Source organism: Gobio gobio, assembly GCF_949357685.1.
Source record: "Gobio gobio genome assembly, chromosome: 3".
Lineage (NCBI taxonomy): Eukaryota > Metazoa > Chordata > Actinopteri > Cypriniformes > Gobionidae > Gobio > Gobio gobio.
In genome coordinates this window covers 66,132,823-66,149,055 of record NC_137099.1, presented here as the reverse complement: position 1 = coordinate 66,149,055, position 16,233 = coordinate 66,132,823, and the positions used below count along the sequence as shown (strand labels likewise).

Here is a 16,233-nt window from a genome sequence, read left to right as displayed (position 1 = left end):
ACTAACAATTTTCACAACAAAATCAAACAAAAAATCTGTTAATTCTCAATAAGGGCTTCTGTAGTCGTCTGATAGAAATAAAGTTAGTCTGGTTTGTAATGTGTGAAGCTGGAAAAGCTGTTTGTGGAGTTGTTTAATCCTCCTCTGCTGAGATCTTCAGATATTCCATGTCTTTTTTATAGTCAGTCGTAGTTCTTGTTTTTCTTTTTCTCTTTCCTTCAGTGATTCTACTCATTATCATCAGGTGTTAATCAATAATGGCCAGTCATCACTTAATTCATCTCTCAATTATCTCATTAACTTTAACACTGATTCAGTGTTACTTTAACACTCTGTAGAGTGGACACATATGTGCTCTGAGCAGTGTTAATTTAACTCTGGGGATTTTACTGTGTATGTTTGGGGAAAAGTCACGAAAGTGAAATCCTATTTACTGCCCAGTGAGCAAAGTTATGTCCAAAAGGCGTCTTTTCAATGTCTTTGCCCCTAGAGGCGTACGTTGAAAAGACGTCCACTGAGGAGCCAGAATGAAAGTTTTTATGACGTCTGTTTTTGACGTGTTCTGCACGTCCGATATAGACGTTCATGGAACCTCAAGGTTAAAAACTAGTAATGTGCTCATTGTGGACATATTTCCCATTTGTAATTGCAAAGCAACTCACAGACAGTGTGTGTTTGTCCAGAAATCATGAACATGAAAGACACTTAGCTCACACCTTTAGACACTTTAGACAACTGATCATCTGTAATTCACACATCTTTGGATCGTGAGAGAATCGTGGGATTCAATCCAGGATCTTCTTGCTGTGAGGAGACAGTGTTTCCCACTGAGACACTGGAGCTGCCCTTAATCACAGACATAAGACACACTTTGACTATTTCTGTCAGACGTCTACAGAAGCTCTTACTGAGAATTAACAGAGCTTTAGATGTTGATATTTATGTTTCATTTGAAGTCACCATTGTGGTGGGAAGCGTTTGCTTTAGTTGGGCTCTTGGTCCCTGTACTTGAGTTAGCTTTTCTTTGGCTGCTGTAACTGTGTGTGTGAAACACAATAGTTATGGCTGAGAAAGCAAAGATAAAGTGACTTCAGGTGTTGTCAGCGCCTTCACTAAATCATCAGAAGTCAAGAATCTGATGTTTTTCTTTTGAGTTTTGATCTTGTTTGGCAAAAAAAGCATTTGTTCATAGCCACTATAACCTTATGAATCCACTGTATTGTCACCAATAGCATTAAAATGATCACTTATGCTGAAAGATGATAAAACTGCATGTTCACCTTATTTTGAGGAAATATTTCACAGTCACACGTAGACATCAAGATTTTGCATATGATTCACAACAACGGTGAAAATCAAAACAAAAAAAAACTTCATGCTGCAATGCATGATGGGTAGCTTCATAGTACAAAACTCATGCTTGATTGTCACCGTTGTTGTGAATCATATGCAAAATCTTGATGTCTGTGTGTGACTATGTGAAATATTTTCTCAAAACAATGTGCTCATACTGTTTTATCGTCTCTCAGGATAAGTGATTATGTTAATGCTAGTAGTGTCAATACAGTGGATTTAAAAGGTTCTAGTGGCTATAAACAAATGAATATTTACCATGAGCAAGCAAAACTTAAAACACAACATTAGCTGCTTGCTTTCTGATGATTTAGTCATCAACAAGGAGCTGACAACACCTGGGGCCCGTTCTTCGTACCTCGCTAACTCAGTTAGCTGGATTTGATTGTTGACGATTTGACATGATCTCGGATTGTTTGGTTCTTCGAAGCTCATCCTGGACTTGTTGTCATAGTAACAGGTCCGTAAGCTTAAACCTGCTCGGGAGCAGGCTTATTTCATGTAAACAGGATTAGATTGCATCTTGAGGTGATACTTAAAATCTGTCCCAGCCACTGCTACTTTATTACAAGAGTGCATTACTGAACGGGGGGCAATAATAATAATTTTAAATAATAATATAAAAATGTTATATTGTATATGTAGGCCTATATGTATATGAGAATGTATAATGTTGTGTATAATACTATAGACAGCCACTTGATTGAGCGATTTATTTGTGATGGAATAATTATTTTATATAATTTTATTTTTATTGGTTTACACACATGTTGTACAGTTAATCTGAGCCGTGCATTAATTTAAGTGATCACGGATATTATGGGAGTGGCTTGATGCAGCGCAAGAGAGGATAATTTGATAATTTGATCTTGACCCATAAGAAACTTGAATACTGTCACGTTACAAATCTGCTTCAAATTGAATTAAAAATTAAATTACAACATTGAAATAAAAATGTAAAGGGTGTACAAATACTGTATAAAATCGTGAATATAAATAATTGGTAATCATGTTTAAAAAAAAAACATTTATCATTGATCTATTATAACTTTTATGTTGGTTTGGTCGTTTGGCTGTTTCCTTATAAAGGTTCAGAAATTTGTGGGCTTTTTTGTGTGATTTGTCAAGTTTTTTGCCAGGTGGCTTTTTAATTATATGATGTCATTACTTTGCTGTCTTGACGCCAGCCAATCGCTGCATTGCTGATCGTGGTTTCGAGTATCGATGCATCTGCCCTCTTCAGGGAACACAAGAACGCGCAGTGATCTTAGATCATTTAATCCAGATATTTTAATCCAATCCGCAAATTCGTTTGAAGAACCAAATTAGCCAGAGATCAGTTATCACGATTAAAAGATCTGGGATCTGTCAAATCATCTCAGATGTATTAAGCGAGGTACGAAGAACGGGCCCCTGAAGTCACTTTATCTTTGCTTTCTCAGCCACAGCTATTGTGTTTCACACACACAGTTGCAGCAGCCAAAGAAAAGCTAACACAAATACGGGAACCAAGAGCCCAACTAAAGCAAACGCTTCCCACCACAATGGTGACTTCAAATTCACCATAAACATCAACATCTAAAGCTCTGTTAATTGTCAGTAAGAGCTTCTGTAGACGTCTGACAGAAATAGTCAAAGTGTGTCTTATGTCTGTGATTAAGGGCAGCACCAGTGTCTCAGTGGGAAACACTGTCTCCTCACAGCAAGAAGATCCTGGATTGAATCCCACGATTCTCTCACGATCCAAAGATGTGTGAATTACAGATGCTAAGTTGTCTAAAGTGTCTAAAGGTGTGAGCGAAGTTTCTTTTATTTTCATGATTTCTGGACAAACACACACTGTCTGTGAGTTGCTTTGCAATTACAAATGGAAAATATGTCCACAATGAGCACATTACTAGTTTTTAACCTTGAGGTTCCATGAACGTCTATATCGGACGTGCAGAACACGTCAAAAACAGACGTCATAAAAACTTTCATTCTGGCTCCTCAGTGGACGTCTTTTCAACGTACGCCTCTAGGGGCAAAGACATTGAAAAGACGTCTTTTGGACATAACTCTGCTCAGTGGGTGGCTGGAGAAAGGCTAACAGGTTGTGTTTGGTTTATTTTTTCTCTGTAGGTGTCAAGTCTCAAGCCAAAGAAGTTTCATGAATGGCTTGTGAGGGTGTACTACAAAAGCACTGATTATCAGAACGTCCAGCAGAAAGCAGAGAAGTTCTTTCATGACTGGTGCAAGAAAATTAAGTACATTGATTCTGAATCAGGTAACTCTGCATTTATAAATTTGTAGTGATGTATCTAGTAAAAGGCCTGCTGAAAGTTATTTTTACTTTAAGAAATATTATTTTTTGATTGACTCAAAATAAATAAGTTCACAGTATGAATATGCTCACATTATAGCACACTATAAATATTAGTTTATAAATGTAAATGGCAGTCGGCCAATTTAAAACAGTCGGTTTCTGCAAATGAAATGATTTAAGACATGAAACAACTCATTCAAAAAAATAATATAAAACTACATAAATTATTCGTATTAACTGACCAAAGTATTACAAATGTGAGGATACATAAATACATGCATTTTAAAATTAGACTTTACGTTTTTATGTTAATTCCACGATAGTCTATACACAGTATTTAGTTAAATTACATCAGAGTTAACTGTAATTAAATTACAGAAAAAAAGGCTAATTCCATACTTTATTTTTGCAAGGGTAAAATAATTAAATTACAGTAACTAATTACTTAGTAGCTGGTTACATCCAGCAATGCTGTAAAGTAGATTACCATAACAAAAACTTTTAATTAAAAAATTGGACTACAGCATCATTTAGATACACAGAGATTTCAAGAATCAGAATATGAATCTCAAGAATGGTGTCAATCAACAAAAAAGATAATCAGATCAACTCTAAAAAATAAAAGCAAATATCAATAATCAAATAAAATAACTGGACAATTCTGCAGTATTGTTTATTCATGCTGCAATCAATGCTGGGTGTCATGGACGATTTTTGTACTATACTCTCAAAAAAAAAGGTACAGTGGAGGTACAATTTTGTTTCTTGGGGAACAAAACGTATAACTGTACCTTTTAAAGGTTGTTAGGGTACAATTATACCATTGTTCTCCTCTACTTAGAGCAGGGGTAGGCAAGTTCAGTCTTAGAGAGTCACTGTCCTGCAGAGTTTGGCTCCAACCCTGAAACACATCTATAGAAGCTCTTATTGAGAATTAAGAGAGGTTTAGATGTTGATGTTTTATTGTGTTTCTTTTAGTTGGGCAGTTTGACTCTTGGCTTTGTGAATTTGTGGTCTTTGTTGCAGTGTTAACAAAACACAAAATCTGTTCAAATAATAATAAAAAAAAAACATAAACAAAGATTAATTCCTTTTTTGTTTGATTTTGTGTTGAAACTTGTTAGTTTTTAATGTCACCATTATGGTGATTGAGGTTTTCTTCAGTTGCGCAGTTTGATGACTTTCTAATGTAAATGTTTCTCTGGCTGCTGTAACTGAGTTTGCTATGGCAAGAAAAGCAAGAGAAACACACAACCAGATACTTTTAAAGCCTATTGTAGACTAAGCAATTGACCTCCCACAAATTGTACTCACACACCGAGTGCTTTTCAATTCTTATTTTTGCATCCTCGTTTCCTTTCCTAGCTTGCTTTCTTCGCGTCTTATCTCTACACTTTCAGGATGCGAGGGAAGGACACAAGGAAAAGACGCGAGGACGGAGGAATTTAATCAAGTGAAATTATATATCCTCGCTCCCTTTAGCGTCACTTCAAAGCGTAAAATCAAATAATGAATCTACACTGCTGGATTTAGTTTGCACATTGGGAAGATTTGAGATAACTATTTATATTGTAATAGTTTCAACCCCTACACAATACCACATTTGTCCATATTTTATTTAATATTACCAGTTATTAATAACAACTATTTATTCCCAGTTATTAACTGCATTTTATTTGTTGTTTATAGTATATCAGTTTGTTTTTTTTCATTTTCTTGTGCTTTGATTTGATTCTGCAACTGTCAGTTATACATTTGTGTCAAACTGTGGCAAGATGTGAATGGGGAGGAGAATTAATACGTGCGTCACGTTTAGTCGATAAAACACTTCCGCAAAGGATACACCCGTGTATCCTCACTCATGACTCCTCGCCTCCTCGCAATGCAATTAGAGAATTGAAATGTCCTAAAAGATGGCTGAGCTTGGTTGGTTTCCGGGTCATAGGATGGAGGACGGAGGTGTGAGGAAAAGAAGAGAGATATTGAGAAGCACCCATTGACATCAAGAATCAGCCTATGAATCTCAACAATGGTGACATGCTTCATGCCACAGTGCATTCTGGGAGCCATGGATGAGTTTTCCATGATGCACCCAGAATTTATTGCGGCATGAAACATCGTCATCATTGTTGAGATTCATAGACTGACTCTTGATGTGTGTGTGTGTGTGACTCACAGGAGTTAGAAGTGCTTATTGTGTGATGTATTATTAAACTGGAGATCAGCAAATAAGGCACTATATGATGATAAAAACTCTATCACAAACAACAAGCCAACATCAATTGTCTCTTGCTGTTCTCACTGTAACAAACAATTACAGCAGCCAGAGAAAAAATTATATTAAAAAGTCAAGGGTCAAGAGCCCAACTAAAGTAAACACTGATCATCATAATGGTGACGTCAAACAAAAATATTATTTTCAATAAATCATCAACATCTAAACCTCAATAAGATATTTTGTAGACGTCTGACATAAATAAAGTCAGTCTGGTTAGTAATGTGTGAAGCTGGTAATGCTGTTTGTGGAGTTGTTTATTCCTCCTCTGCTGAGATCTTCAGAGATTTAATGTCTTCTTTTATCTTCAGTTGATTTCATCTAAGGCTGTGGCTGAAGTCAGTTGTAAAAAAAATTGTCTGTAGAACTCAATGTCTAAAGTTGAGTGAACAAAAAAATGCTAGGGGAAATTAGTACCAAGAAATACTACGTTAGATAAACTACAAAAACTTTGCTGAAGTCAAAAACTGAAAACAGTGAGTCAAGATAATGTTAACTAAACATTTATTCCAAAATGCATCAAGACATTTAATAAAACAATTTGTACAGCCTTTTGCAGTCACTACAATGCTATTTTAGTAAACTATCATTATTGACTATTAGAATTACTATTAAAAGGTACAGTTAACTCAAAAATTATAGTTCTATCATCATGTATTCCCTTATATCTCAAACTCATATGACTCCCTTTCTTCTTCAGAACACACAAAAAGCTCCAGTGGTTTAAGCTCTGCCTTCTAGAGCAATACAATCAGTTTTGGATAAGAAACAGATTAAAATATTAGTCTATTACATCTTGACATCTGACTGTATTGCTTCAGAACACCTGGATTAAATTACTGGATTCACATGGATTGTATATATCTTGAAGGTTCTGAACCCCATTTAGTTGCATTGTATGGATTGCCTATGAAAATATCTCTGTTTGTAGAGAAGAAAGGAAGGCAAATGAGTTTAAAACATCAAATTATAATGAATAATAATTTTTGGGTAAACTATCCCTTTAAATAGTTCTCACAGGAAACAAATAAAATGCATCAATAATAGTATTGCTACCACAATAAAAACTTGTGCACTTTAAAAAAAAAACACTTTTTTTTAAATTCAAGACTAAGTCTTAAAAATGTTCCAGTAAACAAAATACAATCACATTTAAGCAAACAGCATTCCTACAAAGATGTTCTACACTGCCTCAAATGTATATTTTATTTTATAAATGTATATTTTATATTTTTGTATACTCAATATTAAAAGGATATTCCATCCAAAAGTTGCTCACCCTCAAGTTGTTCCAAACCTGTGAGTGTCTTCCTTCTGCTGAACACAAAAGAAGATATTTTAAATAATGTTGGTAATCACACAGTAAAATCCCCACTGTTAAATTAACACTGCTCAGAGAACATTTGGTCCCACTCTACAGAGTGTTAAAGTAACACTGAATCAGTGTTAAAGTTAATGAGATAATTGAGAGATTAATTAAGTGATGATTGGCCATTAGTGATGAAAACCTGATGATAATGAGCAAAATCACTGAAGGAAAGAGAAAAAGAAAAACACAAGAACTACGACTGACTATAAAAAAGACATTAAATCTCTGAAGATCTCAGCAGAGGAGGATTAAACAACTCCACAAACAGCATTACCAGCTTCACACATTACTAACCAGACTGACTTTATTTCTGTCAGACGTCTCTTATTGAGAATTAACAAATGTTTTGTTTGATTTTGTTGTGAAAATTGTTAGTTTTTAATGTGACCATCATGGTGATCAGTGTTTTCTTTAGTTGGGCAGTTTGATGACTTTTTAACATTAGTGTTTCTCTGGCTGCTGTAACTGAGTTTGCTATAGCAAGAAAAGCAAGAGTAAACACAATCAGATGCTGTCGGCTGCTCGATGATGAGAATATGATCATTGTATAATGATTTAATTCATTGATTTTATGACTGAGTATGAGCAATATACTATTCACTTTTTTTATTGTGATTTTAGAAAAGATCTAACACTGTTTTAATCAGAAAAGCTGAATAAGTTTTGCAATCGATTGTACACTAATCGTTTCTAACTCCTGCGAGATGAACTCACACACAGAAATCAAGAATCTGCCTATGAATCTCAACAATGGTGACATGCTTCATGCCACAATGCATTCTGGGAGCCATAGATGAGTTTTGCGTGATGCACCCAGAATGCATTGTGGCATGAAGCATGTCACCATTGTTGAGATTCATAGGCAGATTCTTGATCTCTGTGTGTGAGTAAAGCTCGCAGGAGTTAGAAGTGCTTATTGTGTGATGTGTTATTAAACCGCAGTACAAATCTTACGTAATTTTTTTTGGATAATTGTTTAGTTTCTCTGATGATAACATTGCTGGATCTTCTGCCCTAGAATCACAATGCTCCTATAATCAATGACTTTCAGGGGATCAGCAAATAAGGCACTATATGATGATAACAACTGTATCATAAACAACAAGCGTCAAGATTTTCTTGCCATTTTCACTGTAACGAACAGTTACAGCAGCCAGAGAAAAACTTATGTTGGCAAGTCAAGGGTCAAGAGCCCAATTAAAGCAAACACTAATCACAATAATGGTAACTTCAAACAACTTTAATTTTCAATAAAACATCAACATCTAAACCTCAATAAGAGCTTCTGTAGTCATCTGATAGAAATAAAGTCAGTCTGGTTAGTAATGTGTGAAGCTGGTAATGCTGTTTGTGGAGTTGTTTAATCCTCCTCTGCTGAGATCTTCAGAGATTGAATGTCTTTTTAATAGTCAGTCGTAGTTCTTGTGCTTTTCTTTTTCTCTTTCCTTCAGTGATTCTACTCATTATCATCAGGTGTTCACCACTAATGGTCAATTATCACTTAATTAATCTCTTAATTATCTCATTAACTTTAACACTGATTCAGTGTTACTTTAACACTCTGTAGAGTGGGACCATATGTGCTCTGAGCAGTGTTAATTTAACTCTGGGGATTTTACTGTGCAAACAGTTGACAGCACCCAATGTCTTCCATAGTAGGGACTGGGAATAAAACTGGAGCCCATCAACTCTTTGGTACCGACATTCTTCAAAATATTTTATTTTGTGTTCAACAGAAGACAGAAACTAATACAGTTTGGAACAACTTGAGGGTCGGTAAATGATGACAGTAATTTCATTTTTGGGTGAACTATCCCTTTAAGCGTATAGAAGTCCAAAGAGTACCGTGAAAGCAGTGGGAAGGTCAGATAGGTCCTCTATGACCACAGTTTCCTCCAAGAAGATGCTGAAGTTTAGACATGTCTTTGTTTACAGCGAGAGGTTGTCCTCCATGACTTCAAGGGTGCCCAGTAACGCTGGTAATATGCACATCCTAAGAAGTATATTAAAGAAAAATGGTTGATTGTGTAAATTTAAAAATCAAAGCTCAAATACAAATACTCTTGCAAACAAAACTTAAAACTTGTAAAAACTTGAGGAAAACTATTATTTAAATATTAACCAACCATTTAATAAATAATGGTGATCAATGATAATATGAGAAACAATAGTTGACAACCTACCAGACAGGTATTGTGTCACACTCCCTAAAGGTACAAGGGCAGTCCCTGTCGAGCTGTAGTGTCATAGGATGTCTGCAAGAAATAAATAAATAATTGTATTCATGATGATTTACTTCTGCATGATTACTTCAAATAATAACTGAGTGTCACTGAAAATATTTTAGGGATGGGAAGAGTATCAGAAATGAAGGGGGCAAAAATTCCACAAAAACTGACTAGGTACTTGAGAAGACAAAATGACACATTAACATTACCTGTGATGACATAAATAAAGTCAGTCTGGCTAGTAATGTGTGAAGCTGGTAATGCTGTTTGTGGAGTTGTTTAATCCTCCTCTGCTGAGATCTTCAGAGATTTAATGTCTTCTTTTATCTTCAGTTGATTTCATCTAAGGCTGTGGCTGAAGTCACTTGTAGTTGTTGTTTCTCTGTCCTTCAGTTATTCTGATTGTTGACATAAGGTGTTCATAATTAATGCTCAATCATCACTTAATGAATCACTTAATTATCTCTAACTCCAACATTGATCCAGTTTTACACTTAACAGTCTGTAGTGTGCACACTGAGCAGTGTTCATTTAATCTGGGCTAACCTATGTGGAGCCTACATCGCTGTGCTGGCTGGAAAACATCCCGCTTGCAGGACGGTGACAGTTAAGTTGTTAAAAGTTAAGGGGTTAAAAGGTACAATTTTGTTCTCTTTTTTTTTTTTGAGAGTGTATGCTGGTACTCAGTATGCATTGCAGCATTACACTTTTCATTGTCGCCATTATTGAGATTCATACAACGATTCTTGATGTCTGTGTGTGTCTGAATAATGTTTTATTGTTCTGGTTATCTTAACGCTGATGGATGTCATTCTGGGGATACCATAATCAAAAACAGGGCTCTCAAAAATGAAAACAAAATCAAAATCAATTTGAATCGTTCTGAACAGAAACGTTAATTTGAAATGACCTTAACCGGTTAATAATGTTATTTTATCGTTCTTTTAATACTTTAATTTGGCAGTGACCAATCATGAATCGAGTAGTACGGCATGTGTTGTTGACGGATCAAGCGTGAGTGAAATGCCCGCGCACCAGTCATCTATGAATCTACCGGTAACGCAAGTCAGTGTAGAGCTCGATTTCTTTCCCCGCTGAGGTCTACAATGAATGTGCAGGTATTGGAGGACATTCTTTTTGAACGTTTAAATAAGCAGTACAGACTTTAAGCTCAAATAGACTGATTTAGGCTAGTTTATGGATTCCGTTTAAGCCTATCCAAGTAGGCTACAAGCATCAAAGATCAGATTGCCAATACAGGACAGGTCAATGTTTTCTATATAGACGGTTGATGCTTTGTATTAAATGGTATGTTATATTGCATTAAATGATCAAGCTTTATTAGCTGACTGAATTTGATTATGTGATGCAAGGACGTGTTGCGCAGTGTTTGCTTTGAAATTACCAGTTGAGGGTGCATTAAAAGAGCAATGGTTATCCAGTTTATTTATTCTTTATTCATGCAATTTTTAAAACAAGTCGTGTTGAAAAAAAGTTATGTACAAAGAATGTTATCACTCTTCTGAAAAGAATTAGGCATAAGAGGGCCACTTTCAATTGTCTAACGCTCCATTAAAACAGGTCCGCTGTTTATGCTTTGTAATTAATGCATGTATTTCTGTTGTGGTTTTAAAAATGTTATGAAATAAATATTCAAGTTTAATTACCATGCGTATTATTATTATTGAGTGAAAAATAAGTCTATTTATACATATTTGTTTAAAGTATAGGCTAAATTAAAATAACGTTATTAACCGGTATTTTTTCAAATCAAACCGTTTTCGGAACAGTAATGTTTATTGAGGAACTCAAAAACGGAAACGCTATCGATTCTGCTCGGAGTGAACCGATTGATATTTTTTCCCGTTTTTAAGTCCTGATCAAAAATATAAAACATCACCCATATAATTATAGATTAGACAAAGAGATCTAGATCAGTGAATCAGGCAGTTAGATGATGATGATTGTGATCATTAATATATACCCAACATCATTCAATAGTATGTTCTTTCATCTTTTTTGCTGTAACAAATGCCATTAAAAGTGAAAGGTACAACAGCCAAATAAAAACTAATGTTTAAAAAGTCAATGGTCAAGAGCTCAACTAAAGCAAATGCTGATCTCCATAATGGTAACTTCATACGAAACAATAAATCATCAACATCTAAACCTCTGTTAATTCTCAATAAGAGCTTCTGTAGTCGTCTGACAGAAATAAAGTCAGTCTGGTTAGTAATGTGTGAAGCTGGTAATGCTGTTTGTGGAGTTGTTGTGGAGATGTCTTCTTTTAAAGGGGTCATATGATGCTATTTTTAAAGATCCTTATTTTGTGTATTGGGTGTAAAAGAATATGTTAACATGCTTTCATGTTCAAAAAATACATACATTTTCACATATTGTACATTACATTTGTAAGGAAAATCAACTACTAGCTGGCCTCCCAGCATGCATTGCGGCATGACGCATGTCACCATTGTTGAGATTCATATGTTAATTATTGATGTCTGTGTGTCACTCTAAAGCAACTAAAAAGTTATTGTTTAATAATAGTTGTAAAATCATGTTTGTTAAACTTGTTGAGCTAATACTGATTATTATGATGTTTTTATAATATGCCTGTTCATAGAAGACGAAAATGTCAGTGATGAAAATGATGGGAATGTTGATCCAGAAACTTCAAGAAAGGTAAAAATGAAAATAAGCTAACTATTATAGGCAAGAAAAAAAAATCAGATTTAGTTTAGCAGATGGTTTTGTGACAACAAATCTATACATTCTTCAATCATGATTTTTCACTTTAAAGCAGAAAGTGAACAGAAGTTAACAAGCATTTACATGGAAAAACATCTGTTGTGCTGTTCACTCTTAAATGTGATTACATGTACATCACATAAAGTCAGTCTGGTTAGTAATAAGAGAGATTTAATGTCTTCAGTTGATTTAATCTAAGGCTGTGGCTGAAGTCAGTTGTAGTTCTTGTGTTTCAGTGATTCTGCTCATTATCATCAGGTGTCTTCAATAATCAAACAATCATCACTCAATTAATCACTTAAGTATCTTATTAACTCTAACACTGCTTCAGTGTTACTTTAACACCTGCTGGTGGTTCCCATATGAACACAGAACTCTGGACTTTCAAAGCTTACGATGGAGAGAGTTTCCTTTTTCTTATCAAACATTAGAAATCGACAGTTGTAATGAACAATGAATACACACTTTATCAATCAGTTACATTTCTGCTGTAGGCCTCTGTTACGTCCCGTAGCTCAAAAAGGGACGCAACAAAAAGAGGGACACAAGAAAGCCGAAAAAATACCCAAATTTATTAACAAAAATAGACCTATACAGAAAGAAAACAGTATATAAATGTAACAGTCAGGAATCAGTGGTGTAATGTAATGAATGCATGGAAAAGTAATGTGCTGTGGCTAGTGTTGGATGTGTCAAAGGAAAAACAACTCTAAAGGAACACAAACGTAAATGAAAATCATGTCCAGTCTGTCGCCCTCCTTGGCCTTTTCCTCATGCTCCTTTTCAACACGCTCGACAGGAAGTCCACCACAGGTGTACGGAATAACCACTTGAAAGGGCGGAGCCAGCCAATCATCCACCTGAGCCTGGGGAAACCCCACTCAGAGGAGTCGTCACACCCCTCCCCTTAAGACAGGGGTCTGTCAAGAATCACTGTAATAAACAAGAGTTAGCATACAATACTTCAGGACCTAGGAAAGGCCAAGAAGGAAAAAGACAAAACTAAACTAAAATCTCATGATTCACAGGGGCGCGTGACAGCGCATCGGCTACAAGATTTTCAGATCCTCTAACATGTCGAATGTCCAGGGCATAGGCCTGCAGAAATAAAGACCAACGTATGAGCCTTTGATTCGGGCAATGAAGAGAATTCAAGAACGTCAACGGGTTGTGATCAGTATAAATCACAACAGGTTGACTCGAACCAACATAGACGTCAAAATGTTGTAACCCCCAAATCAAAGCCAATGCTTCCTTTTCCACCACCGAATAATTGAGTTGATAAGAATTAAACTTGCGTGAGAAGAAACTGACAGGACGAACTACCCCTCCCTCATCAGCCTGTTGAAGGACTGCTCCAGCACCAACTTTACTCGCGTCCACCTGTAGAGAAAAAGGCCTTTCAAAGCAAGGGGCAGCAAGGACAGCGGAGGAGCACAGTAGGGACTTAACATTTTCAAAAGCCAACGCACAACTTGACGACCAAACAAATTTTACCTGGGCCTTCAACAAATCAGTAAGTGGTGCAACAACAGAGGAGTAGTTACAACAAAAAGAACGATAATAACCCACTAACCCTAAAAAACGCATAAGCTCTTTTTTCGTAGTGGGTGCAGGATAATCATGAATGGCCTGAACTTTAGCATTTACTGGGCGAACCTCACCATTCCCCACAACTTTACCAAGGTAAGTTATTGTAGCACGAGCGAAGTCACACTTTGCCAGATTCACCGTCAGTTCTGCCTCTGACAAACGCCTCAGAATTGCACTCAAACGTTTTAAATGCAAGTCCCAGCTATCGCTGAACACTACCAGATCGTCTAAATACACCGCACACCCTTCAAGGCCTGCAACTACACGGTTCATTAGACGTTGAAAAGTGGCGGGGGCGTTTCTCAGTCCAAAACTCATAACGTTGTAAGAATAGAGGCCTGATGGAGTAACAAATGAAGACATCTCTTGAGCTCTCTGACTCAAAGGCACCTGCCAATAGCCTCTCAACAAATCAAGTTTGGTTACAAACTTTGCAGAACCTACCTGGTCAATACAGTCTTCCATTCGTGGGAGTGGAAAACAATCAGGTTTTGTCACACTATTGAGTTTGCGAAAGTCTGTACAAAACCTTACGGAGCCATCAGGCTTCGCAACCAGCAGGCAAGGAGATGCCCAATCTGAACCGGAAGGGACCGCTATATCATTGTCCAGCATGTATTGGATTTCTGCTTCCATCAGCTTCCGTTTTTCTGGTGACACGCGATAATAACGCTGTTTGATGGGAGAAGCATTACCGACATCAATATCATGTTCCGCCCAACTGGTTCGAGACGGCGCATCTCCAAACAATTCCGGAAAACTCTGTATAAGAGTAACCAACTCGTTAGACTGTGAAGTAGGCAAATGAGCAAGAATAACGTCAAGATTTTGCAAAGACTCAGAATTATTTAGTCGTCCACGCAAAACGCCATCATCAGGCTCATTACCCTCCATACCCTTTTCGTCAGAGAAAAAATTACTCCTAGTATTTGACACCGCACAAAGTGCTGAATGAACAGAGCTTTCATCATCCACTTTAGACTTTTCATAATATGGTTTCAGTAGATTCGCATGATATAGCTGGGTGGACTTCCTCCGATGCGGAGTTACAACTACATAATTTTCATCACTCAATCTACTTTTTACCACAAATGGGCCCTCAAATTTTGCTTCAAAAGGAGAAGAAAGCAACAGTCGTGACACCAGAACCTGGTCTCCTGGCTCAAATACCCGAGGTTCTACTTTACGGTCATACAATCGCTTCATTCCTTCCTGCTGTTTTTCAAGTTTAGCGCCAGCCAGCTCTTTTGCCTGTAACAGCCTCTGACGAAAACCATATACATACGACAGCAAGTTTTTAGGCGAATCAGAACTTTTAATTGACTCCTGAAGCACAGTCAAAAGCCCACGAACCTTGTGACCAAAAACTAAGTCATTTGGACTAAATCCGGTACTTTCTTGCACCACCTCACGCGCAGCCAGCAACAACCAGGGCAACCCCTCCTCCCAATCTCTATCCAACTGCACACAATAAGCATGAAGGAGAGACTTCAAAGTCTGATGAAACCTCTCCAATGCTCCCTGACTTTGTGCATGATATGCACTAGAAAGGTTGTGCTTAATTCTTAGTTGTTTCAGGACTTGTTGGAAAAGATGAGAGGTAAGGTTACTACCCTGATCACTCTGAATGATTTTAGGAATGCCGAAAATTGACATAAACTGCGCCAAAGCTTTTACAATTGAGCGTGAGGTAATCGTGCGCAATGGATAGGCAGAAGGAAAACGTGTGGCTAAACACATAACCGTAAGCAAATATTTGCTCCCAGACTTTGAACATGGCAGAGGACCCACACAATCTACAATAATATGTTCAAATGGGTTACAATGTGCTGGAATCGGATGCAGTGGAACAGGCTTTAATTTCTGATTCGGCTTACTAGTCAATTGACAAGTGTGACATTTTTTTATGTATACAGAAATGTCATGCTTTAAGCGTGGCCAGAAAAAGTGTTGCAAAACGCGATCATAAGTCTTTCGCACCCCAGGATGACCAGACTTGTCATGTGCAACTTCCAACACGGTATCCCGAAATTTTGTGGGAACTACTACTTGGACAATCAGGTCCCCCACAAAATTCTCACCATGAGGACTCCATTTCCTTAACAGCAATCCATCCTGTACAAAATAACCTCTGGCCTTATCTGACACATCACGGTCATGAAGAGCAGCAGTGAAGAGCTCAGCCAACGAGGAGTCTGAATGTTGTTCTTTACTCAGCTCATCTGTAGACAGAGGAAAAGACAGAGCAGACAAGTCAGGTATAAGCAGTACAGCACCTGGTGAACTTAACTCATTTTTATCTTGCGTCTCTAAACCCTCAATGTTTTTTCCCATGGCACGTGTTACAGCCCCCACAGGG

General features: G+C 36.9%; 1 protein-coding gene across 1 annotated transcript in view; it reads left to right on the top strand.

Annotated features, from left to right (window-relative positions):
* Positions 1 to 16,233, top strand: part of LOC307124243 (uncharacterized protein) — a 110,125-nt gene that overhangs the window by 38,355 nt on the left and 55,537 nt on the right. The window contains exons 16-17 of the mRNA XM_079813290.1: positions 3,475 to 3,619; positions 12,157 to 12,215. Of these exons, the coding sequence (XP_079669416.1) occupies positions 3,475 to 3,619; positions 12,157 to 12,215 (204 nt within the window). The remainder of the gene's footprint in view (positions 1 to 3,474; positions 3,620 to 12,156; positions 12,216 to 16,233) is intronic.